The sequence below is a fragment of the Pseudopodoces humilis genome, chromosome 1 (assembly GCF_049639895.1).
Source record: "Pseudopodoces humilis isolate 2021_Gansu_Grassland_sample_001 chromosome 1, ASM4963989v1, whole genome shotgun sequence".
Lineage (NCBI taxonomy): Eukaryota > Metazoa > Chordata > Aves > Passeriformes > Paridae > Pseudopodoces > Pseudopodoces humilis.
Genome location: NC_142200.1, coordinates 43,149,436 through 43,177,122, shown reverse-complemented (window position 1 = coordinate 43,177,122; position 27,687 = coordinate 43,149,436). Strand labels below are relative to the sequence as shown.

The 27,687-nt window shown below is 41.5% G+C and overlaps 1 protein-coding gene across 1 annotated transcript; it reads left to right on the top strand.

Moving 5' to 3' along the window:
* The first annotated feature begins 1,655 nt into the window (after positions 1-1,655).
* On the top strand, positions 1,656-24,583 carry DSG2 (desmoglein 2). Its single transcript, XM_014257929.2, has 15 exons — positions 1,656-1,792; positions 7,765-7,800; positions 8,666-8,800; positions 9,717-9,875; positions 10,142-10,286; positions 11,510-11,670; positions 12,497-12,631; positions 12,777-12,962; positions 13,920-14,179; positions 15,028-15,170; positions 15,748-15,975; positions 16,672-16,902; positions 17,919-18,061; positions 19,154-19,480; positions 21,468-24,583. The coding sequence occupies exons 1-15, from the start codon at positions 1,748-1,750 to the stop codon at positions 22,482-22,484; spliced, it is 3,351 nt and encodes a 1,116-aa protein (XP_014113404.2). The 5' UTR covers positions 1,656-1,747; the 3' UTR covers positions 22,485-24,583.
* Positions 24,584-27,687: the final 3,104 nt, after the last annotated feature.

Sequence of the window (27,687 nt, the reverse complement as noted above, 5' to 3'; positions counted from 1 at the left end):
CAACCTTTTGGTGATAGCTGAGATTCTTGTAGGATGTCCAAGACACATAGCTGGCCCACACTTTAGCTATAAGCAACTGAAGAACAGACATCTAAGTTCTGGCAAGGTAATTTGCGGAAGAGGTCCTGTACTATTGAGCTCTGGGAAAAGATTATTCTACTCATTTCTCCTGTAAGCACATGTGACTTCAAAGGGAAGTCAATGCTAAGGAGCTAAGGATTTTTCAGAAGGAATTAATTTAGATTTTTACTCCACCATATCAACATTTAAAGTTGACAAATAGCTGTATATATATATATATATATATATATACATATATATACTATCCTCTCATTACAAGTGTGCTTGATAGACAGTGAAAAGCTATTTTAGAATTCCACAAAGCAACCTGCAGATTGAAAAGAAAGTTGCAATACAAGGTTCTTCTCTTACAGCCTTTTGATGAAAAAAAATACTTAAACATCAGTCTAGGAAACATAATATACATCTGAAAACAGAATCTACTTCTAAATCGCCAGATTAAAAGGGTTGTAATATGAATGCTCTTCGAGACATGCTCTGCCTCATTTATCTCAAACAGGAATAGCTAAAAGAAAACTTCATAGTCCTTCTATTACCATTAGCTGCAGTAGCTACAATGGCTGTTAAACCTGGGCCAAAATACCTCCCTGTCCTCGAGAGCCTGAAGATCTTCGCAAGACCTGTGCACAGTTCTGTGTGGTTATACAGTGACCAGTCCAGCACAGTGACAGAACAAAGGCATACAAAAGCCCTTAAACACGTGCATTTCACATATATTGGCTCGTTTATGCCTTTTGTTTTCTTTAAATTAAGACAACTATTTTTATGCAGGAGTATCAGCAAACTCTGTAAATTGGGATATTCTAAGTAAGTAATGCAAACAGATATATGTCACTTCAGAAAAACTTTTGAGGTAAAACTCTTCCCCTCATGATGGCCATGGAAATTATAATTTTTGCAACTGACATTTAATTATTTATTGTGCATTGTTACAACATGCAGCAAAGGTACATAATGTGATTGGAAGGACTCCCGTAAGGCTGGTTCCCCTCTCCGACCCCAGTAGTATGACAACCAGCAGGTTCTGAAGTTACTTACCACAACTGAGTGTGATCCTGGAAAGATTAACTAGACAACCGCCTCAATGAAGAGAGGATGTACAGAAAGCACGTTTAATTGTTTCGCCATCATGAAGAATCAGATACGCCTTCGTAAGCATCAATTACTCAGGTGTATCCAGGAAAGATCTCTGCCAGATAAGAGCAGGAAGAATATGGCTCGGAGCGCATAAAAAAATGAGGATTACAGGGAAGGTTGTCCTAAAAACGCTCACGATTTTATTTGCCCATGAGACTGCGCTCCCCCCCAACCAATTACTCGTTTATTGTTTGTATCTGAGAGCCTCCTAGCACGCTCCAGCTCGCCTTCCTCGGCGGAAGCGGGGCGAACAAACCGCAAACTCCGGGAGTCCTGGGGAGCCGGAGCCTGGCGCTCCGAGCGCTGCCCTGTGCAGCCCCCGCGGGCGGAGCTCGCTCGGCGCGGCACGGACGGGACTCGCCGCCGCGGGCCGGGCGGGGCTCGGGGCCGCCTGCCTCTTGCGCCCTCCCGGCGCGGATCCCGCCCGGCACACTCCACCCACCCGAGGCTACTTGTGCCCCCTGCACGGGCCGCCGGCATTCCCGGCTTGGGCGGCAGGAGGAGCTCAGCCCGGCCCAGCTCGGAGGTCATGCCGCGGGGCCCCGGGGCGGCGGTGCGGCTGCTGGCGCTGCTGGTGAGTGCGGGGTGCTGCTTTGCCGTGGAGCTCCCTCGGTACCGGGGCGCTGCTCTTCTGCGGGATGCAGCCGCCGGGGTCCCGAGTGCGGCCGCCGGAGAGAAGTGCTCCCGTCGGGACTCGGCAGCCCTCCCAACGCCGGCTGCCTGTGGCTGGGAATGGGTTTTCTCTTTGGGAATTAGATAAAACCATCGCCCTTTGCTACCTGAAAGCAGGTGGAGGTAGGAAGTCCCAGCAGGAACGGTATCTGGGATGGGTGGGGTTGCTGAGGCGCCGCGAGGAACAGGAAGGCAGCGAGGAGTTCACATTGTTGCCGTCTTAATGTTCAACATACTCTCTATACTAGTAAATTGCACTTCAATTCTGAGGGAACAACGCTAGCAGGAAGATGAAGCAAAAAGTTTGGAAGTCTTTATCGCCTTAGAAGAGTTGCACCAAATTCTTAATAATCCAGGAGACTTCAGGCTTTGTCCTGCCCTTCCCTCACTGTATTTCAGCCATCAGCCTTTAGATCTTCCATCCTATAGAATACTTTCTCAGGCTGAAAGCAAAGACTGTCTCATAACAAACTGAGAACGAAACGCTTGGTTTGTTGGATTTGGACTGATGCTTTCTAGCTCTTTCTACCTGGTTTACAGCAAACTCTTCGTTGTATCTGCGGCATTTTCTTTTGCTTTTCACCTTTCCAGGCTGGCAGAATGCCCTGCGGAAGTTGGGCTGCCGCCACTCCATGGTGAGGGTGGCGGCCGTGCCCTGGGCTGTGCCGGGAGCTGCCGGGCCGGGATCTGTAAGGACTTGTTGCATGGACAGAATGGAAGGTGCTGGGGGTCGGGACCTTGTTCCCTGGGCTCGGGAACCTGCAAAATCGGATTTGTTATCTGGAGACCTGTTGCCTGATAACTTTAATACTGATGTATGGTTGTGGATAAGTTGGCCAGCAACAGTTAAACCTGTTTTTACAGCAAGTAAAAGCAAGTGGTTGGGGGTTGGTTGGAAAATGTTTTATCGTCATTTTGTCCCAATTAACGATGGAAAATGTGGAGTTCCACTTGTGCAAAAGGTTTTATGTATTCTGTCTGCAATACCTGAAGCCACACCATCATCCATTTTGATGGGCTTGTGCTGGCTCAGGATGCTGATAGTTTTTCCTGAAGATCATTATTTTTCTCTATCGTCATTATCCTCAGTTTCAGCTAAGGATGGGTCCAGATATGACGTACTGAGAGTCAAGTCAGTTTGGCCTAAAAGACTCATTGTTGAGTAGAATATTAGAGTGAATAAACCTTCCTTAGTTGGAGGATGCCAGAAGAGAAAGAGAGGCACTGCTGGGTTTTGAAATTTTGTTGGCTTTTTTTTTCTGTTCTAGGTATTCATATGGCAAAAAGTCAAGTTTCTTATTTGAGAGTATTGGAGTAGGGTAATTTATTTCTTATGAATCTTAAGAAACTACTTAAAAACAAAATTAGTCTAAGAGTAGTGTCTTCTCAAAGCATCTTCTACCTTAGAAGCATCAGGAATGGTAGGTTCTTCCTCTCTCAGTTTTTCCTGGAAGTATCTCTCAGTGCTCCCTCCCTGCCTGCAGGCTGCTTCCCTGTATCATCATCCCTAGGTACCTTGTAGAGGTCACGACAGATTTCCCCAGGCCCCTGCCTTCGACCCTTTTCCAGGAGTGTTTGGCTGTGCTGAATACTGGTGCACCCAAAGGGTTGGGCTTGACTTGGAGTATGTCCAGGGCACACACCCAGAACCATGGGCCTGCTGGGCGGGCACAGCTATCGAGGATTATTAGACTGGGAGGTTTCCCGGTCATTTCTGAAGGGGGTGGACATCATGTCTTCAAGAGAAGAAGTCTTGGAACATTTCCTGCATTTGAGTGAAAGAATAGTTGACAGAGATGTATGAATCTTACTATGAGAGCAGCAGAATTTACCTTTTCTCTGAATGTCTTCCTCAGATTGTACTTCATTGATGTTTGGGATGTTAGACTTAGGCTGGGTATGATGAAAATCTGGCCTGAATATATTAGATCACTGCTGTAATGTCAGAGTCAATAGCAGTTAATTTTCAGAAGTCATAGAAACAAGATAAATAAAAACCATCACAAAGTGATGTTTGATTTTATGAAGAGCAGAGGTGAGCTAATTCAAAGCAACCTAGCTTCTGTTGCCAGTAACATGTTGAAACGTGGTAGAAGTATTTACAAGCATCTGTGGATTGATTCAACATTTTAATATTGTTCCAAAAATGAGGGAAAACCCAGCTGTGGTGAGGTCTGAAAGCAGCTGAGAAATATATAAGGTCTAGTACTTTATCCATCCCATTGAACTGAAGTGGTACATTACTTTTGATACCAGATTTCAGAAAAAAAAGGAATCTATCCAGGACAGACTACAGACCAGTAAAAAAATGCAATCTGAAGTCACAAAATCCTGTTTTATGGTTGTTTTAAGGGGTACTAAAGAACTGGTATGTGAGAAAAAACAGTGAGTAAGATGTTTGATAAGTTTGCAGATACCTGAAGGGTGGAAGAAAAGAGAATTGAGAAAAGGGAATTGCACCATATAATGAGAGCATTGTCGACATGACAAAGGAGATTAGTTTTGAGGCTAAGACATCTCAGTGTAGATGTTTGTTTCTGTTAAGGTATAAGGAGATGCAGTGGATACTGAGTCCACCTGTTTGATTAAATCAGACTGTACTTTTGAAGAAAATCTCAAGAGTGTGTGACTCGTATCCCTCCTGGGTGAAACCATGTTGGGAGATGCATCCATCTTGTAGATGTTTGATCTGTGGGAACAAGCTAATTCTAGTCTGAAGGATCCATCAGAACATGAGTTGTGTAGTGTTGGGTTCTCTGCATTAGATGCTTTGCTCTACAAATCCTCCTGTGTTGGGTTTACAGTACATAATTGCACATACTTACAATCAGTCGAGCTCAGAGAGAAATAAATATGGACTGGTTTGGGCGCGAGTTGAACAGCTCTCTCCGATCTCTGTTGGTATTGGCTTTATTTCTGCTGGTCATAATGAAAGTTTAGGCACTTAGCTTTCATTTAGATACATAAATTTGTGTGCCTTACTCTGAATATCATGCAAGCAGCAATATGGTCAACTTGCAAGGAGCTAAAAATTAGGATAAAAAAATGAAGATGAAAATTAACAGCCTTTTCATCTGTAGGACTACCTAGGCTTCCCCTTAGGTTAGTGAGGCTGAGGGACCTCCATCCCTCATTTTTAAGAACAGGATAAACAGTTGTCCAGAAGTATTTGGGTGTAGTTTGTTTTTTCTCAGGGCCAGAAGATGTACTAGTAGATGACCTTGGTTGGTCCCCCCTGCTTGCTTCTCTGAGGTCTTCACTTGTCTTCATCACCAAACTGACTTACAGGAGTGCAAGCTCCAAATCTAAGACACAGCACACGGAAAAGACCACATTTCTAGGCACTGCTGTTTCATGATGTAGCAAATACAGACACATACCTTCTTGTTTACTCAGTCTTTATAGCTTTACAGCTTAAATCTGAGCTTTGTGTTGAAAATCTGTCCTTTAGTCACTTCCTGACTGATGAACAAGGATTTGTGCAAGAGCAGCCTGGCAGTCACTCCCTTCTTTCCCATGCCTTCTTGCCTATTCCTGCTGTTTTCCTGTAGTATTTCATTCCAATTTCATTACTTCAGGACTCAGACTTTTTTTTTTCTTGTAACTATCCAGTTTTCTTCTGACAAAGTGTTCTCAGCTCTGGTCAACAGGTGTTATCAGTAGATGTCTTGTTTTTTGAGCCAAGGCTATGATCCACAGCAAATGACAGAGCTTACCTACTCTGAGCCATTTAACAGCTGTAAGATACTAAAAAAAAAAAAGTGGGGGGAGGGGGAAATTCACATGTTCAACAGGCAGTAAATTCTGACATTTCACTTGTTTTTGAAGAAAATGTCACTGAAAAGTGCTTTTCCCCCTATTTAAAATTTTTGGAACCTTTAAAAATTTTTAATAAAAAGGCTGGATCTCTTTATGTATTTTTTATCCTTGTATTTATGCATCTTGTAAACAAAATTGTCGTTCTTAAACATTTTCTCTAGATATCTCCTAAGTCCCTTATGAGGCTACCTGTGGACTGTAGATTGAATAATACCAGAGCAAAAGTATTTTTTACTACCTTAGCATTAACCTAGAATGTTTTGAGGGACATTTGCTACCATGCAAACAAATTGATTTTTAGTTATCTTAATGAAAGATGTTCTTTTTATTATGACTACTGCAATTTTTTACACATTTTTGACACACATCTCAGTGGAAGATCTGCTTATTCTTGGTCTTCAGACACTTTTGTTTATACTGGGTTCTTGGGTTTCCAATACAATGAAACTTCACATGCCTCTTGTCTCCATTCAGTTTTGAGACAGAAACAGTTTTCCCTCCAGTTTACCAGTTAGAACAACCAGGGATGTTTCAGATGACATCTTGACAATTATTCACCTTCCAAAAGAGCAGCAGCTTCTGTGGAAAACCTTGACTATAAAGCAAAATTCTCCTGTCACTCTTGCTGGTATAACCTCATTAGCCATGAAAATAAATTTTGAAAATCCATAAAATTAGTAAAATCAAGTAAGACTAAGAACATCCATGAAAACAGCTTGGTGTGAGATCCTGTACTCTTCATGATGTATATCCATTAGGAAACTTACTGCTTGATAATTTTTGTCTTCAGAATATATATGTTGGGAAAAATACCATTTGACAAACAGTTTTGTTGAACAAGTTGAAACAGAAATCTGCTGTATTGCTCAACACGGTCTGCTGGATTGTGTGGGTTCAAGATAACTTTTTTTTTAAAAAAAAGAAGCTGTTATCAATTCAGTCATCAAGGCTGAGTCAGAGGGAGGACTAGGGAGAGCCCAGTGAACAGACTAGAAACCAGTCAGAGACTGACTTATTTGAGTAGAAAACCACCTTTTCTGAGCCTGCTTTGCCTTAGGGAGTAGTATGCCTAAGAAAATAATCACCCAAGTTGCAAAATATAAGTAGTAATAGTTTTCAGAACAGTAACAGTATTTGCAACTTGTACAAAGTTCAAAAGCTTGATTTGTAGGTTTCCCATGTTGTAATAGCCTACTTTTTATTGTTGCTGCTTCCTAATACCTACATTTTTTTTGCAGTTTGAGGGGTGTTGTTACTTGCAGAGTCTTTGGTGCCTGGAGAGTGGACATAAACATGGGGTCTCTGATAAGTGGGCTTCTTCCCCCCAGGGTTTGTCACCTAACTGAACCATTCAAGGCCATGCATAGCTGTCCTGGCCTATCCTGGTATGTGAAGAGGTGGGCAGTACTGAATATTCAGTATTTAGAACTTTGCAGCTAGCCTGCAAGGTTTTGTCAGAGCAAGCACCTCTGCCTTGTTTAAATAAGTGATGCCCTTTATCCCTCCCAGCAAGGTTCTGAGTAAGAGAGCTGCTTCTGTCATGTACACTTCAGCAGATGTTTGGGATTAGTCCTTACCTTTAAACACCATTTATCAGATTTTTTTCTCTAGTGTGATTGGTAGACCACCACAGCCACAAATCCAAGGCTTGCCCAGAAGAGGGCAAAGTGCTGCCAGCAACCAACACTTGTTTCCATCAGTGGCACATCCTCATCGTTTTGGAGTACTGAAGCATTATTCAGCACTAAAAACCATGGTTGTTTAAAAACTACTATGAAGTCTGAATTTATTAGAAAAAAATATTAATTGCTTATAATCTGGAAATTATAGGATAAAGGTGCCAAAGTTAATTATTATGTAGTTAGAGTGTATGTTTTTAATGTCAATGGTTATGGGTGAATTTTTTCAGAAGCCGTTACAGGTAGATAATAAATATGAATATATACAGGTCAGATTGTGGCTTTGCTGCTCTTATGAAGCAGGTCACAAAAGTTAAGTTTTAGTACTGCTGAAGTGACACGGAATTAACAATGACTATCATAACTTCCATTGCAGATCTGTTTGAATTATGGACATGGGCTGTACGTGAAGGTAGGATATAATGGAAAGATTTTTCTTCATCAGTGCCTGTGGAAGGGTTCTCTGAGCAACATGTCAAAGCCATGCCTTATTTCAGTTGATAAATGTCTTGAATTCTACCGTTTTCTGAAATGTGAAAGCTGCATAATGAATAGAGAAATGGAAGCTGGAAAGTAAGTGAATAGATTCCTACATCCATCACCGAGAGTGGCATTGAACTTTGAGAAACTTCCCCTAACACAGTAAAAATGTAGATTGATTTTTTGAACCCAGTAGATGAAAAACCACTGTTTTATTGAATATGTTAATCTGGGAGTCAACAGAGACAATAGAAACTAAAGTGGACAGAAGGATGAGGGGTGTCATGCAGATTGAGAATGAGGTGTAGTTAAATGGGGATAGCAGAGACATTGAGTGAATTGAACAGAGGCCTGCTCTCCATGTATTGTTTCAGAGAAAAGGTTAAATATGCAAGGCAGTATTGGTGGGAAGATAAACACAGTGGTAAGGCAGAAATGGTGGTTCAAAACAGCCTTAGTGCCAAACTTCTTCCCACATCTGATGACAAACATTTAAATCCTCCAGAGCAGGTGCATTTTCACCAGCCACTGTCCATGAAAACTTGCTCATACTTTTAAGGCCTGTCTTGCCTTATTCTGTATTGATGAAAAGACCAGTGCAGTTTTCCTCTTCAACCAGTTTGAGGACTGCATAGCTCTCAGATTGTGACTCAGAAGGGTGGTGCTGCTCCATGATTTTGAAGTTACTAGCTATTGAAAGAGCAAAAGTTGCTCATAAGTCTTGGCTACAGCAGCAATAAAACGTTTATCTGAAATGACTAAATGTAATGCTGACATTCCATCTTGTCTTTTCACAGGTTTATAATCGAAATGACAGGAGTGGCGTTTTGTCTCATCCCAACAGCCTAGTCAGACAGAAGCGAGAATGGACAGTCCCTCCAGCTTTCATACGGGAAGAGGAGGACAATTCCTATAAGAATCCAATTGCTAGAGTAAGCCCAGAAAACATTTTAATATGCAGTACACATAAAAATAGAAATGAAAATGTAAAATAAGAGTGTAGCTTCCCTAAACACGTGCACAAATATTTCTTTAATTTTAAAGGGCTATTGAACGCCATTTGGAAATTGACACATTTCCTTCTGTTTCCTTTTCTTTTAAAGCCTCGTTTGGCTCAGTCACTCATCTTTTCATAGCCCCATTTTTCATTAAGCTTTGGGGAATACAGTATCTTTGAGGTTTTTTTTCTCCACCACCGATACTCAGATGGGGTTAAGCTTGACAAGCGGGTCCCAGGTCTGCTAGTGGTGATTGAGCAGAAGCATGAATATGTATACCTAGTCATTTAGGAAACAGTGCTAAAAATAACCATGGTGTTACCCTTTGTGAAAGAGTGATATGTGTCTGGTTCAGTGCCAGTGTTGAAACCTAAATTCACCACTCCTGCCATTTCAGCATATAAAATGACTGCAGGTGGTGGCAAGATGTTTCCCTCTGCTTGGGCTGCCCCTTGATGGTGATACTGGCACAATGCACACTTCTCCAGATGTTTTGAATATCTGCTGACAGCAGAGAACGGGTGTAATCTCTAGTCTCTGCAGCCTCTTCTATGTGTTCATCTCCAGGTCTGACCTTTTTTTCCTCCACCCTGTCCCTTCTCCAGTCCTGGTATTTTCACTAGCTTAGGTCTGACTTCCCAGGTCAGCTCCTGGATCCAGATGTTTCTCATCTCCCTGCACCAGACTATCAAACAGAACGTGCAGCCCTTCCTGCATTCTCTAGATCTCCACAGTCAAAGGAGCGTAGGAAAATGTGTTTGTTCATTACAAGATGGAAAAAATATTTTGTTGCACTTTTAAATGTAATTTTATATACTGAGTGGTATTTAATTTGCTATATTCCTACTAGATACATTCAGATCTTGAAGATACAGGAATAGTAGTAACATACACTATATCTGGTCAAGGAGTAACAGAACCCCCTTATGGATTATTTGTTATCAATGGAAAGACTGGTGACCTGAACATAACAGGAAGGGTGGACAGAGAAAAGACTCCAATTCTTCTTGTAAGTTGAAAATTATATTTTTTCGCTTTTCCTCCTATCCATTTTTTATTTATTTCCTTTAAATGTGTCTGCTTGAAATAATACATATATATAATGCATTTCTGGTTATTTGTGTATACCTGCTTGTATTTGTAAGTATATATAATAAGCCTTTATAGTACTTATACTTTGTTATGTATAATGGGTGTATTTCTGTTTTGCATATGTGTTTGTATATATGACAGTCACTCATTGGATTGGTTTATTGTTTCTCTCTGTATTATCAGGTCCGAGGCCACGCACTAGATAAGAATGGGGCAAAACTGGAAGAGCCAATAGACCTCCCAATTAAAGTTGTGGACATAAATGACAATTTTCCAGTGTTTTCACATGAAGTTTTTGTTGGTTCAGTAGAAGAATTAAGCGAAGCAGGTAACTTTATTTTTTTTTTCTTTTAGCTTTTCCCAAGATATGCAAGGGGACAAGTGAATATGCACTTTGGAGCAGCATATCTGCAGTAACAGGCACATTTTCTTGCTGACATAAGCCAGGTTATCCATGTGTGAATGAAGGTTTTTATTCAAGGCTAAGCTGCACTGTGTGATTAAGGAAGAGCATCCCCCTAGGGGCAAGAGAGAACAGTATTCCCTCTTGTGGCACCTTTGGTTTGTTGTCAGAGCTACCACAAATCCAGGAACCAAAGTTCTTCTGCAGGAATTGCACAGGAAATGCAATCTGCCTTCTGGCCTAGTAGTCACAGCCTGTTTGGGAGAGATTTCAGTCTGCCATCCTCATCCAAAGCCCTGCTTTGTCTGTGGGCTGGAGAGGTACTTTGCTGGTAAGCACATATGGCTGTGCCACAACCATTGAAGAACAAGTTAATGGCCATTTTCCTATTGACATCAGTAAACATAAGAGCAACAGATTATTTTCAAGAAGATTAGAAAAGCTGGTATAAAACGACCTAATAAATAGCTGGCAATGTGTCTGTTTTAATGTCACTATAACCTGAAGAAACAAATTCTTGCCCATCCACTTGGGTGAGGTATTGAGTAACCTCAGCAATCTTTCAAGTCAATAGCAGTCATATGTAATGGCTCTGGGCATGATTTCCAGCTAATGTTAAAACTTAGGCTCTGTATGCTGAAGTACACCCTTTCCCAAAGAACAAGACCCCCTGCCAAATTGTAAGGGGATTGCACCATGGGTACCACCACGTATATTGAGTGAAGCTGTTGGAAGGCATCAAAACAGATCAGTGGTTTTAGTAATGTTCAGGTAAAGGAATAATTAATGCTCTCTTTAGAATAATGTGTGAGAGACACGTAGCTCTTTGTTCAAAAGCTTGCATTTTCTGCTCTGTGGGGTATCTATAATTTTCTGTCAGATTTACTGAGAAAATTTAACCTGTTGTTTAATTTGTGTATTGAATTCTGTGAGTTACAGATGTGTGGATACAATTTTTTTCACGGCTAGAACATATACTTTTAACACATACCTTTTGGGCTTAAGAGCACTTCTTCAACTTCATGCATTAAATAAATAAAGTCAGGAGCATCAGAAAATTGTCCAGTGCATCTAACAAAATGATCTTATCTTTGATATTACAGTAGAAATACTTACCAGTACATTGTGGTGCATATTGTGTTTTCCAGGTACAATTGTAATGAGGATAAATGCAACAGATGCAGATGAACCAAATAATCTAAATTCCAAAATTGCTTTCAGGATTGTTTCCCAAAGCCCTAGCGATGCATTCAGCATGGATAAGAATACTGGCGAGGTTCGAGTAGCAAAAATAAACCTTGACAGAGAGGTAAAAAACCCCTCCAGTTCTGGTGTTTGTTAGTAGTGGTTTTCTGATGCCCATTGTGTCACCCTCAGCCCTGCCTGCAGGATGAAGAGCCGGCCCTCTCACCTTTCTTAATTTCCCTTGGGATTAAAGCCTTGTCTGGCTGATGCTTGCTTTTCAGGGATTGAGGGAGGAGGCAATGGGATTGGGGCTGTATCCCCCATCACCTCCCTTGCACAGCATCAGCCTGATGATTGTTGCTTCCTGTCTCTCCTGTGCAGTCAGGGCAGCAATTACACAAATCAAGGCATCATTTCTTTCTGCTGGGGAGTGTATGGCAAAGATAACCCAGATCACCACCTGCTAAGATGCTGGTTGCATCTGGATTTTTGTAGCCTGCCGTGCAAATCACAGTTCAAAGTGTTAGGACAGGTGCTACTGATGCTGCATTGAAAGACATTACCAGGGACATGACCTGGTCTTGCAGAGTTTTCCCTGGCCAGCAGATGGAATGCTGTCTCTGTGGCTGATGGATGTGGCTCTGCCTCTGGCCATGTTCTGACATGCAGATGTCACTGGTCCTGTCCCTGCTTATAGCCACTGGAATTTTTTATTTTGCTATGTAAGTACAGTCTGATTCTTTGTGGGGGAGATGTGAAAATCCTATATCCCTTTCAAAGCCTCAGTTCTACCCTAGCAGAATCTACTAAGCTACTTGTGTGTGAGATTTACTTCTAGGTAGAGAGGAGTTACAATTGACCATAAGAGACATTACCAAAATGTAATAGAGATAATATAGCAAAGAATTAATTTTTAGCCTGGATTAAAGACCTTTTTCTTACCATGACAGACACAAAGTAGCTATTCTTTAGTGGTGGAAGCAAAGGACCGTGGTGGTGAAACAGGAGGGAATGCTGCAACGTGTTCTTTAGAAATCAAGATTCTGGATGTCAATGACAATCTACCCGTTGTTGAAAGTCATACAGTAAGTACAATTATCACAATTTTGAGCATGTTCCTCCACCTGCCAGTATCCCATAATAAGACGCTGTGCAAAAATTTATTGCATTGATAAAATCAGGTAATCCATTACATCTTTTTAAAGAGTGGATTTTTTTTTTTTACCACAGTTTGAAGGAAGCATTGAAGAAAACAGGGCAAATGTGGAAATTATGCGGATAAAAGTATTTGACAGAGATGAAGAGTTTTCTGATAACTGGCTGGCAAACTTTACATTTGTTTCTGGCAACGAAGGTGGTTTTTTCCAAATTGTAACAGATGCCCAGACAAATGAAGGAATTTTGACCGTTGTGAAGGTAAGTATACATTTTAGAGATTCCACTTTAAATATTAGAATAATTTATCCACCTGTGCTGACAAATTGTGTTTATTCAGTCAATATGTAAAATATGTGGCTACTCCTCCTTTGCCATATTTTTAATGCATTCAATAATTCCATGCAAAATACTAATTTTGTCAAGTTTTTCCATTTGCATTCTGTGTGATCTCAAATATAACTAGTAGGTTATATTATACACTAGAAGTCCCCAGATTTTCCTTGCCCTTTGGGCAAAAGTACTAACATGCTCTAAACTTTCACATTTCTGCTGTCCTTGATGATCTCAGTATAAATTTGTTTCCCTTGGCCACTGATAATGTTGCAGGCAGCACCTGTTCCATAGGCTATGGGCTACAAGCTATTTTATGATTTTTTGTAAGCTGAAATGATGATGAAATTATTTTCCATTAGTGGAAATGTCTATTTTATGGTTTTCACTTTTCTTTAGTCCACAAGTACTGAAGATGCATAATGCCCTAAGTATCTTTTTTTTCCTGCTTGAGTTTCATTATCTGAAGACTGGTAGTTATTAAATACAAATTTTGAGCATTGTTAAGTGAGTGATTTGGTTTTTTGAAAAAAAAACAAACATAAATTTGAAGCAGTCACATAATTGAGGACTGTTTCACTAAAGGCATATGCAGAATATATGGCTAGGACTCCTTTTAGATACCTTAAATTAGTTTAATTCAATAATATAAAGCCATTCCTATGGTGTCATCCATTAAAAATAAGCAAGAGTAACAGATTAAGAAACTTCCTTTCACTGTAACACCCTTACTGCTTAAATATTAATTAAATATTTACATCCTTATTATTTAAAAAAGGATGCTATTTAAATAGTACTAATTTAGTATTAAATGTACGCATGTTGTCTAGATACTGCATTCTGACAAGTTCTAAATTTTTTTTATTATTTTCTGTATTGCTCTAGGAGCTGGATTATGAAAAAATGCAAAGCCTAAACTTGGGTATTGTTGTTACAAACAAAGCAGAGTTCCACAAGTCAATTAAACACAGTTACAAAGCGAAAACAATTCCGATCAAAATTAAGGTGATCAATGTGCAGGAAGGTCCTGTGTTCCCTGGTGGCACAAAAATTATTGAAGCAAGTGAGAAACTGCAGATAAAACAAGTTATTGGACAGTATCAAGCCTATGATGAAGACACTGGAAAAATAGCAGAGCGCATTACGTAAGAATTTTTTTATAACCATCACAACTGAGCATGTCAGAAGTCATATCTGATTGTAAAAATTTGCATGTTGAACTGAAATAATTTCAAAGAGAATAATTTTCTACAAAGGATAATTCACACTTTAAACATCAGCATCATCTTTAATATTCTATTATGCAGAAAACAGATGATATTAAAATCCTCCTTCTTTTGTTATATATGGTGAAATGTGCTTGTGCTGAAGTTGTCTGTGTTTGCATGGTGTGTTTGTCATACCTGTCTACTTTTGAGAGTAGATTTACCAATCTGATTTCATTGTCTCCAGTAAAATTAGGAAGGAATATGCAAAAACATTTGTCAGCCAGGCAGAAAGGGTGTAACACAGATATGTCTGCATGTGTGTCCTTGGGTTTTGAATCACAACTTTTCAGCTAGATTAAATTTAACTACCACCATGGCCTTTACAAATGGTGCACAGCAGAGTTGCACACCCAGGGGTGGACCCCTTTCCCTCATGCCTGTAATACAGTTTTTCTAGGGTGTCTAATGCCCAGCTTTTGCTGGGAGCACAGATGGAGGGTGCTCAGCAGTGCAGCTCCATCTCCTGCTCCAGTCTCACTCCCTGATTGTATTTTCTATGATGCACCTCAAAGATCTAAATCTTTGATCTAGAGAGAAAAGCAGCTCTCAGCATTCAGGGTAGGTTTATGGTCGTAACCAATTACAGTGGCATGAGCATCAGACCTCAGACTGAGGGATTTGATCTATGTTTTAAATGACGAGTAAACATACTGTGGAGCTTCGTTTTCTACTGATGGCTGTTTTCCTCATTATAAATGTGTCCATCTGTGTGTGTTTTTCATCAGCTACATGAAAGGAAAAGATGCGGCAAACTGGATCACAGTAGACCCAGTGACAGGTGAAATCCGACTTGCTAAAAATCTTGATTACGAATCACCTCATGTAGTAAACGGCACCTACACTATCACCATGTTGGGTGTAACTACTGGTAAGTTGAGAGGGTTTTGTTTTCACACAAATCGGTTTGTTTGCCTGTCTGTAAGGGTAGTTGGTTTAACCTACCCATCTCTAAGGTTTGGCACCAAGTGCTGTCTCGGTATTCACAGGAGAGACACAGGCAACTCATTTTTTGGAATGGGTTCCCAAGGCATCTGTTTCTCCCCTTTGACTAGATGGAGGTGAACTTGTATAAAAAGTTTTCAAAGACAGGTCTGATAGGAAACTCTTGTCAAGGTGGGAATTGCCAATATCTCAATATGCCTATCATCAGACTTCATAGTCCTAAATTTTCATTTAATATCCTAATTCTTCATTTATAATCTGCATGTTACTGTGTAGCTATACAGAATTTCTTTTTTCAAGTTAAAGTAACAAAACAGCTTGCAACTTCTTCAGAAGAACTTGGTCAATATATTTATTAATATTGGGAATGAAGCACAGCTCTCATAAGCTCTTTCAGCTTCCTTCAGCAATGTTGGTGTTTTGGAAAATGCTATGTTTTTTTTTATTTTAAGATAATTTTTTGTGCACAAATCAATTTAATTTTTCATATTTCAAATTCTTAGATTCCCCAAGGAAAACAGTCACTGGCACAGTCATCATTCAAGTTAAAGATGAGAATGATAACTGCCCAGTTATTGTGAACCCTGTGCAGACTGTGTGTTCAGATGCAAAATTAGTTGATGTTACAGCTCATGATTTGGATGGTTACCCATACAGTTATCCCTTCAGCTTTACTGTCATTGATGAGCCAGAAGGAACAGCAGCAAAATGGATAATTGCCTCTGGAAATGGTAAGAAAATGTATTTTTAATTACTCTCAGTTCTTAGAAGTCCTAAGGTCATAATTTATTAATTCCAGTCAAACTGACAGTTTGGCTGAGTGAGACCAATAAAACAGCCCTTTATATGGAGTCAGGCATTAGGACCATAATTTGTATTCTGCACCCTTCTCTCTAAAGGTTATAAAACTCCAGACATGTCCTGTGGGGTGTGTTACCTTCCCTCAGCTGGACCATGTTTGCTTATGTTTACATGTTTGACAGGAACAGGTGTTTTGTTGACTCCTGATCTCTTTCACAGACATTACATGTCTGTGACATGTAACACATGAATCTCAAGACTGAAGCTGTTTCTTTGTAAGTTCAGCCTGTATCTATTCCGATTACATGGTTGTGTCTATACAGGTGATTGGGCTGTCTTCCATGCTAAGTCTCTGGTCATGTGAAATTTCACAATTATCTGAGGCTGAAAGTGGTCATGGCTGCTCACCAGCATGAATTACTTAATAAAAATAAAAGCACATGTACTTTAGCAGCAGCTAATTAAACTTAATTCCATTGCATTGGCTGGGCTTAACTGAAGGGGATTTGTTAGAAGACTGTAACAGTTGTATTTTAGTTAGTTAACAGGACTCAATTTTCTCTGCTCACTTCTTGTCCCTTTTTTTTTTTTTTTTTTCCTTTAACCTCCCTCCACCTCTGCCTCAGACACCAGCATACAGCTGGTACCACAAAACCTGAAGCCAGGCAGAACTGAAGTTCCCATGCTAATAAAGGATTTCCAAGGGGTCAGCTGTGCTCTGCCACAGACTCTGCAGCTGAGTGTTTGTGAGTGTGCAGATGATGGCGTGTGCCAGGAGAAGTTTGTTGGTGCGAAGTCAGTGGGTCTGGGACCAGCAGCGGTTGCACTCATCATCTTGGCATTTTTACTTTTGTTGCGTAAGTAATTGTTTCATATTATCTCAGAAGCACTGTAAATGTGGTCTGCAAATCATCGCGGAAGAAATAGTCCAGCTCCCAGGTTTTATCATCTTGATATATTCTGTGTAAACTCCTAGTCTTGCAGGAAGTCATGACAGATCCCCAGCTAGTTCTGGTAACATCAGCATTTCAGCCTCAAAGCATTTCAAGCTGTGCATTTTAAAATTAATATAACAACTTTTAATATTTGTTTATGGTGCAGTAAATAACAAGTGGGGAAGCAGTGAGGAATGCTTTTGGTATTCTGAGATGTCCCCAGGTGAACTCTAACTCTTCCTACTCAAACCACAGCACATTCTCCATTCTCTTTTCTGTCACTGCAGATTCACTGCCTTGCTCAGAACAGCATGTGACATTGTTCTTTGGTGAGATAAAATAAAAGGAAAATAAGAATATTTGTAATTATGGTGTGGCCAGATATAGCAGTGCTGCATTTGAACTCTCAATAGCTTATTGCTTGTGCTGGCAGCACTCTAACTGTGATAAAACAAAGTTCACACCACAGGAATAATATTCTCTGCTTCTGAAACTGGGTTATTTTGAGTTCCCCAGGCAACGCTCTAGGCATGTCAAAGGAGTGGTGAGGTGGAACTTACATGATGCCATGTTGATATCTAGTAGTAAAAGAAGAGGAGTTCGAAGTTAGAAATGCTGAGGTTGTGCAGTGACAGCCAGGGCTTGGAACTGGTCTTTGAGATCTTTAATGAATTATAGCTACATATACATGTGTGGCCATCAGTCCCTAATGTGTTAGTTGTCAGTTTGCTCTCTAGGAAACTGGCCTCAGCTATATGCTTCTAGGAAATGCCTTGGATATTTAGGAACCTGTCTTCACTCATTGTCAGCCCTCATCCTGATCACAAGCTCCTTGAAAACACATTTGAGCATGGGAGCTGGCCAAACTTACAGTGGCTGTAAGTATGCTAAGGTCCTAATAGCCACACAGTTAATGGCAACCTTCTGTTTCCCTGTAGTTGTTCCACTGTTACTGCTGCTGTGTCCTGGTGGCTTGGGAGCAAAGGGATTTGGTGGAGCAAAGACGTTTGCTGAAATACCAGACCACAGTGAAGCCATGTTGCGTCAGTGGAACAGTGAAGGAGCAGCTCCTGAGGAGAAGGCATGTATCCCTAATAGCCCTTCTCTTTGATTTCTATCTCAGTGTTCAGTTTAGCACCTGGGGCCCCTTCCACACTACAGATGGATATTTCAAAGCTCTACAACAGATTTTAACAGCACATGAACATTAATTAAAATTAACTCTGTGAGGCTCAGCAAAGGATGTGTGGGAGATGACTTCTACCAAATAAATCCCAAAATATAGGGAAAGCAATCAAGCAAATGTTGATCATATCTGTGCAGAAGATATCTCATTGAACCAATAGAGAGTGAACCATTTGCATTTGCAAGCCTGGAATGCTCTGCACCCCTTTGGGAGCATGATAAAGCTGAAAAAAAATGGGTTGTAATGCTGAGCTTCCCGTCATTGGTTCAAAGTTTCAGACTGTTTTAAATTACTTCCCTCTGTATTTTCTTTTTTAAACAGAGGAAATTCCTTAGTAAAAAAGAAAAAGGCAGAAAAAGGTGCAAATCTGCAGAGGGAACAGTAAATGCCAAGAGAAATTTGCTCTTTGTTGTTATGCTACAAAACAGGCTTTTCAACAAGAGGGCATGACACTGACATGCTTTTGCACAATAACAGAAACAGGAGGAAAAAGTCTTTGATTTGGCGCCAATGCTCACACCAAATTCTTGTTAAAAGATAATTAACAAGGAAGCCAAACTGCTAGGAAAAAAGAAAGGGCCAGACAGCACCACAGAGATGGCAGGCAGCACATACTTCCCTGCTTTGTGTCTGAGGAAAACTGGGCAGTTTTTCTTGGAACAGCTGAGCTCCCTAGAGTTTTGCAAGCCTTTTTTTGATGGGAATTTTTGGTAGGGATTTTTTTTCATTTTCATTCCTCTGAGTTTCAAGAAAACAATGATCTGTAGAAACATTTCCATGAACCTTTTTGACAATACATTTATGGAAGCTGCACCCTGTTTTAGGAGGCCTTTTACTCTTTGCAGCAACATGTATAAGTGCAAATTCAAACAAGTCGTAAGACAGCACCCTCCCTGTTCCCACCCAGCCCCACTGCTGGTTTGGTGAGTTCCATGTGCTAGACAGCAAAGCTTTCATGTCACATCTTAATTTGTCTTATTTATGTAGCCAGTGCTAAGCTTCATTCCACCCACTGCACTTGGGAACTTGAAAGGAGGAACAACAACAGCAGCAGCAGCAGCAGGAGGAATGAGTGGAGAAGAAGCTCTAATAGGAGCAGGCAGCTCTGCCTCTCACGTAGGAGAGCATCACAACACTGTTACCAGGGAAAGATGGGAAGAGCAAAGGCGTCTTCTTTCTGCTGCTGACTATGGAGCCATGGCAGCTGAAGGCATGGCAGGTGTAGACGGCAAGGCAGTGGTGTCTGGAGGAGGAGTTGCTGTGGGAGCAGCAGGAGCCATGAATGAAGAATTCTTAAGAGACTACTTCAATGATGTAAGCATATAACCCAAAAATAACAGTATTTTGATGTTTACGCTTAGCATTGTAAAATATCATTCATGTTATGACAGACAGAGATGAGTAGATATGTAGATATAAACAGTCCTGATATTGTGCCTGTGGAGTTGGGGGCATTAAGGATTTTTGGATTAGCCACACATGTGGGGACTTGGAGTGTGACAATGCTCAGTCTTCTAGCACTGAATGCTTGCAAGATGTCACACAAATAGACCCTTCTCTCAAGGAAGGTGTTTGTGGATGGGATCCAGAATATTCAGCAATAGCAAAGGAGCTCCTTGTCCGGGAAAAAGCCCTGAGAAAGACTCTGTGATCTAAATCTCAGGGACTTAAGAATATGAAACTGGTCTCTAGGGAGGCACCTGTGACTCATCATGTGTCACAGCTCCAGAATTTACCACGGAGCAGGTTTTTGAAAGATAAGCCTAAGATGTCATACACCAGTGGGTGGGGCTGTATTTTCAAAGTAGCTGATGCAGTAAGTGGTGCTGACTTGTCTGTTTGCCCAGCAGCCTGGGTAAAGGGCCATTCATCAAAAGTGTATGAGGCATATGTTGCAATCCCCCTTTTTTTTTGAACCTAACCATTGGCCAGTAGGTTGTTCCTACTTGTTGAAACTGTTTCTCTTCATGTTACGCACATCCTTAGTCCTTTGGCTGGTGAGCTCCTTGTAGTGAAAGTCTGACTGCCATGCACCATCACCTGTACAAACAAAACGTCTCACACCCTACAGCTGGCAGATGATGTGGTTTTGCAGGGGAGTAGCTGTGCAGATTTGAATCACCACCTCAGGCCAGGGAAGGATTTGAGCTTTAAGTGCTTGTATGTCTCAGAGTGCTCTAGCTACTGGTCTCATGGGTGAGCAGATGCAACAGTAGCAATCTTCTTTTCTTCCACTCTTTATGGCATACTTCAAGCATAACTGCCTGATGAAGTCTGCAAGAGGGAAGTCATACTCAGTATCCATACAACTTCTGGGAGGCTAAAATATCTCAGATTAGGAAGGAGGAAACAGACAAGTAACCAAACCAAATAGTTTCAGCTGCTGATTTTTGTGGCAGAATCTTGAGTTGTGTGCCTACTTCCAGGATCAAGTGCAGGTAAATATGCAGAGTCAAACTGGGTCTTGACACATAGCACATTGCACAGATGCCTGAGCTAATTTCCAGTCCAGAACTTCAAATGTGGCAGAAAGGTGGTTCTGAGGACCAGCCAGGAGACATATTACATATAGCTGGTTCAGCAGGCCCAGAGGATTTGGCTGCCTTCACTTTTGGAACTGGAGCTGATGCAAACACATACACAGATATTTGTCCATGGCAGACACTGCTTTCAGGTGGAGCTGTAGCCAGAACTCATGAACCCTCCTTGTTGCCAGGTGGGCTGCATAGAGCCTAAGAATTTACATGATGAACTATTCAGCCATGCTTTACCAATCCATTCAACTTTTTGATTTGTTTCCTGTTGGTCATCTTGGATGTGATCCTGTAGTCTGTGCTAGTGAAAAGGGCCATGGTAGGTGATACCATGTCAGCATGTTCTCAGTAAATGTTTCTTTAAATGTTAGGATACACTCAGAAATGGTCTTGGTGTTCTCCCACACAAACCTAGTTAGAGGTGAAGTTCATTCACTGAACTAAAAACAATTTCTTCATGAATATAGAGGAGTATCACAAATGGCAGATTTACTGGAAGGAACAGCAGCAGGTGGTGATGGTATCCAAGGTTTTAAATATAATCTCAGATTTTTCTTCTCATCGAGTGTACTGTCAAGTTCAGACTAATTTTAAAAAAGAAAAAAAAAAACATGTTAGGTACTGCCCTTGCTTGGTTGACAGTTTCTGTGGGATCAGTTAAATTTTTTATTTCAATCTTTTTGTCCAAGCACTTATGATTTTTCAAAATTACTAAGTCTAGAACTGGCATTAATGAACTTTTGCTTGCTTTTATTTTCTGTCTGCAGAAAGCTGTCTCTTTTGCCGATGAAGATGAAGAGCAAGCTGCAAAAGACTGTCTCCTGGTTTATTCCCAGGGAGAATCAGGCTCCCCTCATGGCTCCGTTGGCTGCTGCAGCTTTATTGAGGGGGATCTTGATGACCATTTTCTTGATGATTTAGGAGACAAGTTTAAGACTCTAGCAGAAATATGTATAGGTAGACAGATCAACATGAAAGACGGTGGCTACAAGAATGAATCTGGTTTTGGTCTTAGTGAAGCAAAGTCAGAGTTCTTAGATCAGCAAAATGTTTCCACCTCTGAACAAGCCTTTGCCTCAGGCAGTGGCTTCCAGTCCATCCACACAGGCAGTGGCACAAGAGAAAGCACCCTGTCCAAGGAGGTGGTCACAGAAACAACCTTTTCATCAGCCCCTTCTGGGCAGCACAATGCCCGGCATCCCCCCACATGCCACGCGGAGAGCAGTGTCACCATGACGGAAACATCCTATTCTGTGGGGGCTCCTGCCCGCTCAGCCCCTCTCTTTTTAGATCCTCAGATTAAGGAGAACGTAGTGGTGACAGAGAGAGTGCTGGCACCTGCATCAAGCATTCAGGGGATGGTGAAAATCCCTGATCTGCCACACGGAGGTAACGTGGTGGTTACAGAAAGGATGGTGAAGTCGGCAGGTGCAGGGCCAGGAGCCCTGACAGTTCAGGATCTCCCTGACTCACAGTATGTCGTGGTGAGGGAGCGAGAGAGGGTGCTTGTGCCTGCTGCTGCAGAGCAGGGCTCACTTAGCTTCCCTGCTTCGACAGAGGAACGCAGCACGGTGCTGAATGAAAGGGTGGTGACAGCCTTGGGGCTGCAGAGCAGAGCTGAGCAGGCACCAGGTGCCAGCTCAGGAAGGCAAGAGCATGCTCTAATCACAGACTCCCCACTTAACCTGATGGGCTCTGACTTACAAGGGACTCCTGCCAGTGCCACACTGAGCAAGTCTTCCAGGGTCACCAAACACAGCACAGTGCAGTACACTCGCTCATAGCCTGGCTCCTTGCTGGGATGGCAGTGTCTAGCACCCTTCTGTCTGTATGCATCCTGCCTCGGCCTTTTCCATGAGATCCAAATTTGCTGGAGCTTCCAGAATGACAAATGTATTCATTTGCACTAGTTTGTATAAATATGGATTATATGACCAGGAAGCAAGTAAGGAAATCTGGTGTTAAGTTATATTGGCAGGGATGCTTTTGAAGTGGAAAGATGTGGGAAATACTTTTTTTTTGTTACTGCTTTTTATTGTACAGATAGTGTAAGAATACCACATAACCAGAGCTGCATAATTTTGGGAAAACAGGAAAAAAGTCTCCAATCTAGTGATGGATAGCAACCTGCAAAGCACAAGTAAAGTTTTTGAACTGCTATTGAGTGTATCTGAAGTCCTCCTGTGTGGGGAGTCAGTTTCTCATTGTGTGTTTGCCATTGTGTTGCGGGCCCTGGTAGCACCCCCTGAGCCTTGCTAAAAAATCTTCCTGAGAAGCCCAGGCCACCAAAGCTAGTATGCCTTCAGTGGTGTGTTGATCTCCTGAAGGGATGTCACAATTTCAGGTTATCAGAATTTGTAACTTAAGCAATCAGTACTTGCATGTTACCACAGAAGTTAGAGATCAATTAGCAAAAAAGCTGAGAACTGCAATTTTTCATTACCTCAGTCTAAGAGTTCCATTACTTGGTGTGGGTCTATGCTGGCATGGACAAGTAAGCATTTGCATTGTTATATTTTCCACTTTATTTAACTTATGAGAATCAGCCAAGGCTTACTACCTTAGCCTTAGAGCCAGAGATTCAGCCAGTGGCTTTGTCAGCAAAGCTTATGGCCCTTGGACATCCATAGGATACGACTGACAGGTGGAATTTGGTATTTGGAATTGTGTCTGTCACCTCACAGACACAGAAATCAGCCTTGTGTGTGTGAGGTTCCACTAGTTTCAGTACCAGAGCTCGAGTGGCTGGTGAAGTGCTGTGTAATGAAAGCTTCCCTTGGCTGTGACAAGACAGGAGGAAGCTCCCTTTAGCTCTGCTTTGCTTTTCTTGAAGTTTATGTGGTAAAAGCAGGAGAGGGTACTGCACTGGTTGGCAGTACGTATATATGCACGTGTAGACATTTGTATGCCATTTGGAACATTCTGAAGTTAATTTTATACAAGAAAAAATGTCTTACACTGCATAAGTTTTCTTAGAGTAGAAGTATTTTCAATGAGGCAGAGGTAGGATTTTTATCTCCTACCTGTGAAATCAGCAAGATGGTCATAAGGTACTGCAAATCCTGTGGATCTGCAGAACTTTCAGGTTGTCTCCATCTCCTGGAATTTTCCTGCATCTGCAGCATTATTTTTTCCACTTATGTGTTCTACCTTTGACTAGAAATACTCTCTGTGTGTTTAGTTTTACTAATAGTAAAAGTTGCTTTAAGGACATAAGTACATAAACTTGGAACCATTGCTGTGCTCAACCATGACAGATGGGTCATTACATTAAGTGGAGTAGTATTTCCAGACATATCAGACTCCCTGCTTGGTTGGACCTATTGGTTATTTATCTCTTACACTATGTTTTTAAAATACATGTATTTATTTCTGAGTGAGCCTGCAGTTCCAAGTGGTCACCACTTTTCTGACTTTCTAATAGAGTGTCTTTGTGGGTTTATGTAGTCTTAAAATAAAGAATTCTACTGTATGTTTTTTAATTCTTCATTCAGACAGCTACCCCAGTGAAAACACTGGCTTTCCTACTCCAAATAAAGAGTTTAAAGATGGAATGAGGACTGAGATTTCCCAAACAGCCTCAAGGAATATCTGAAAGATGCAGATGTAAAAAAAGCTGGTGTCCTGCTATAACAAAGATTCTAACAAAAATTGAATTCTGCCTTAGTGGTTAAGTGCACTAAATTTTGTGACTCGATGCAAGAGAACAGCATCCCCTCTGTAGATTTACTGGGCTTTGAGGCAAACCCTTCAAATCAGTTTTATGCTTCCAGACAACATGGCATAAAACAGTCTCGCTTTTATAACGTGTTACAACATGGAGCTGTTAACATCCAGAAGAGATGTAAGAGTGTAATGTTTGTAAATAAACTTCTTTCACAGATCTGCTTGTAAAGAGTCTATTTAAATAGATTCCTTAAGAGCCTTAAGGAATCTATTCAAACCTTAAGAGTCTCCATTATTTGACTTAGTCTTGTACCAAGGCTGCAGCTGCTATCAGCATATCAGTGTGTGTTAATGCTGGCAGAACATCCATCAGATTAAGCCACTCACTTCTAATGGAGCTGTGTTTTGTAAACGATCGTGACTGGTCAGAGGAATGTACAGACCCAAATTAATGGAAGTTCCTGGTTAGCATCTGACTACTAGATAACCTCGAGAGGGGGACTAGCCACAGACATTTATCTTTGTGAGGGATGCCTTGTGATTTCAAAAGGAAAAGCAAAGTCTGTAATTTTCTTATCTAAGAATAATAGAGCACAGTTATGCTGAAATGCCAGCATGACAGGGATTATATCCATGCTGCTCTTCTGTGATTTATGTTACCTGTGAGTCCTTGCTAAGTATGTTGGATCTGTATGAGCCAGTCTGCCACAACAAGGATGCAGCCTGTGTCCTGCATACCCACAAGGAGGTATTTCTGTCATCCCTCAGTGTCTAGTTGGAGCTAGGTTAAACTTCGCAAGACAGTACAATTTTTTCCAGGCTCCATTCTTTCTTGGGAATTTGACCATGAGTCCACAGTCAAAGGTTTAAAGCTTGTCAGAGTTATCAGCAGTAAATCAGTTTTTAAAAAGTTAAGTAAATCAGCTGCTATCCCTGGAAGAGTAATGGTGTTTATGGCCCTGAGGCACCTCAAAAATGCATCACTCCTTCAGCATGTGCTGCAGTGGTGGAGCTGGTGGTGCTGGCTGTCTCCTCTGCTGGCCCCTTCTCCTCCCTGGTGGCCTTTGAGCTTCCAGGGAGTAAAAAGTGCATTGACAGCCACCTGTCCTTCTTACCTTATGTGCAGGAAGGTTGGCCTCCCTCTGCTGCTAGTGCAGGCTGTCAAAGCACACAGAGTTTGCACAGTTTCAAGACAGCTTTTATTTTGGGGGTTACTGAACACACAGAAATGGCTTCCAGACACAGAAAAAGCTGAGAGCCCTATTAGGAAAACCTCCTTCCACAGGCATCTTTGGGTGGCTGCTGCTACAAAGATGGGATACTGGATGACAAGGACTTTTGGCATGAGCTGGGCTCTCCGGGCTTGCCTTGGCATCAAGTTGTAACAGGACAGCATTCACTTGAGGCAAAACGATGGATTGAAATGACTGGATGAGGAGAAGTGCTTTCCTTGAATAGACAGCACTTGCTGACTAAAAAAAAAAAAATGATGGGGGGCAGAACCCTGATTGCTCAATAAGCCATGCCCAGTGCCCCAACCCTCTGATGCGACTGGTGAGAGTCCAGGAAACTTCCAGGAAAGAACTGCACAAATGTAACCAGTGTGATTCTTGAACCACACGAAGTGGTTGCAGTCGCCAGCTCTCAGTTTCCCACCCCAGGAGCCAGCACTGCAGGTGGTCATGTCTCCCCAGCACATCATATTGCTCAGCACCCTGGCAGCCAAAATTCAAATGCAGAGCTGGATACCTGTTCCCTATTGTGTGAGGCTGGTATGTGGGGAAATTGTCATTTCTACAGCTACCCATTCATGGAGCCACGGATGCTATAATGAAAGGGGGCATAACAATGGGGCCCACAGGTGAAAATTGTATTTTTATGTAATTCTAAGCAAATTTTTTTACATGCCAAATGGTGAAACTTCCAACATTATGTTGTATTAGTTAGGGAAGCCCAGGGAGAGAGGGATTTACACTGTGCAGATGTTCCCTCTATTTAGTTCACTAGATAGATAGTGATGTGTATGGAGTGGTAGCTTTGGTTTTAAAATTGCCCTGAAACTCATTTCATTGAAATACGTAACAGAAGGTGTCTTCAGCCATGCAGTAGGAGTGCATTCAGAAGGTGCTGTGGACATGCTGGGAGAAAACCACATGGCAAAGTTTGTTCTACTGGGTGCTGGAGAAGCAGGAGAGTTTATAGCCTTCCCACTTCAGCTCCAAGCTGTTTTCTGACCTATGTTTCAAACGTTTCATCAGACTATTTCTCTTAGATCTGTTATCTGTTATTTGCTAGAGCAAATAGAACTCAGAGATAACACCTCACAATGCTTACGCAAAAAACAGCATTGATTCCCTGGCTAATGATTATCCAAGATCTTTGGAGCATGGCTGAAGTTTAAACCCTGAGGGAGACCAGAAGTTTCAGCAGACAGTGCTGGTACCAGCTGATGGGTCTCCCTCAGGCCTTGAATCCAGCCTCCCAAAAAGCTGTGGGACATGGGGTGGTGGCAGACTGAACTGCTGGGACTAACTGAGTGTCAGTGACATGGCACTGCACAGCAGGAGGGCACAAACCTTGGGCTGGGTACCAGGGGCAGAGCTGTGACAACTCAGGACAACCTCCATCCCAGCTGAGTGTTTTTGCCACCTTTTCTTGCCACTCACTCTAGTCAAGCTGATGCCATCCTTGCTTCCCTAGATTTCTTTCCCTTGCAAAAAGCTCTCAGGTCCCTCTCTAAGGCAGATTCACAACAGTATTATTATTATTATTATTATTATTATTATCATTATAATTATCATTATTGTTTTTGTTATTATTGTTATTGTTATTATTGTTATTCCCTAAATATTACCAATTACTTCTTTCTTAAAAATAAGACTAACAGCAGAGCTTTCAACTAGAAGGAACTATGAACTCACAGCATCAGCTTTTAGATGGAGCAAAATTGCATCTCCCAGGTGATGCATCTCACCTGATCTATCACACACCTGTCAGTGGCACAGCTAGTACTGATGGGCAGATTTACCCTGTGTGCCCTGTTTTGTTATTTATTATCATTTATGTGTTACTCTTCTGTAAACAGCAAGCTTGATTTTTGCAACAGCAGAAAGGACAGGAAGCCTCTCACATCCTTTTTGAGTCAGAACCCCAGGAGAAATACTGTCAAAATAATAGACCTGCTAATGAAAAGTTTCCTTGTCATCCATCCTACCGTGGTTTTGTGGGAAAGAGGTGGGAGAGATGAAATACAGATCCATACAAATATTTGATTTTTCATAGTCCTGGTAACTTGGAACTCCCTATACTCTGCCTTATTGG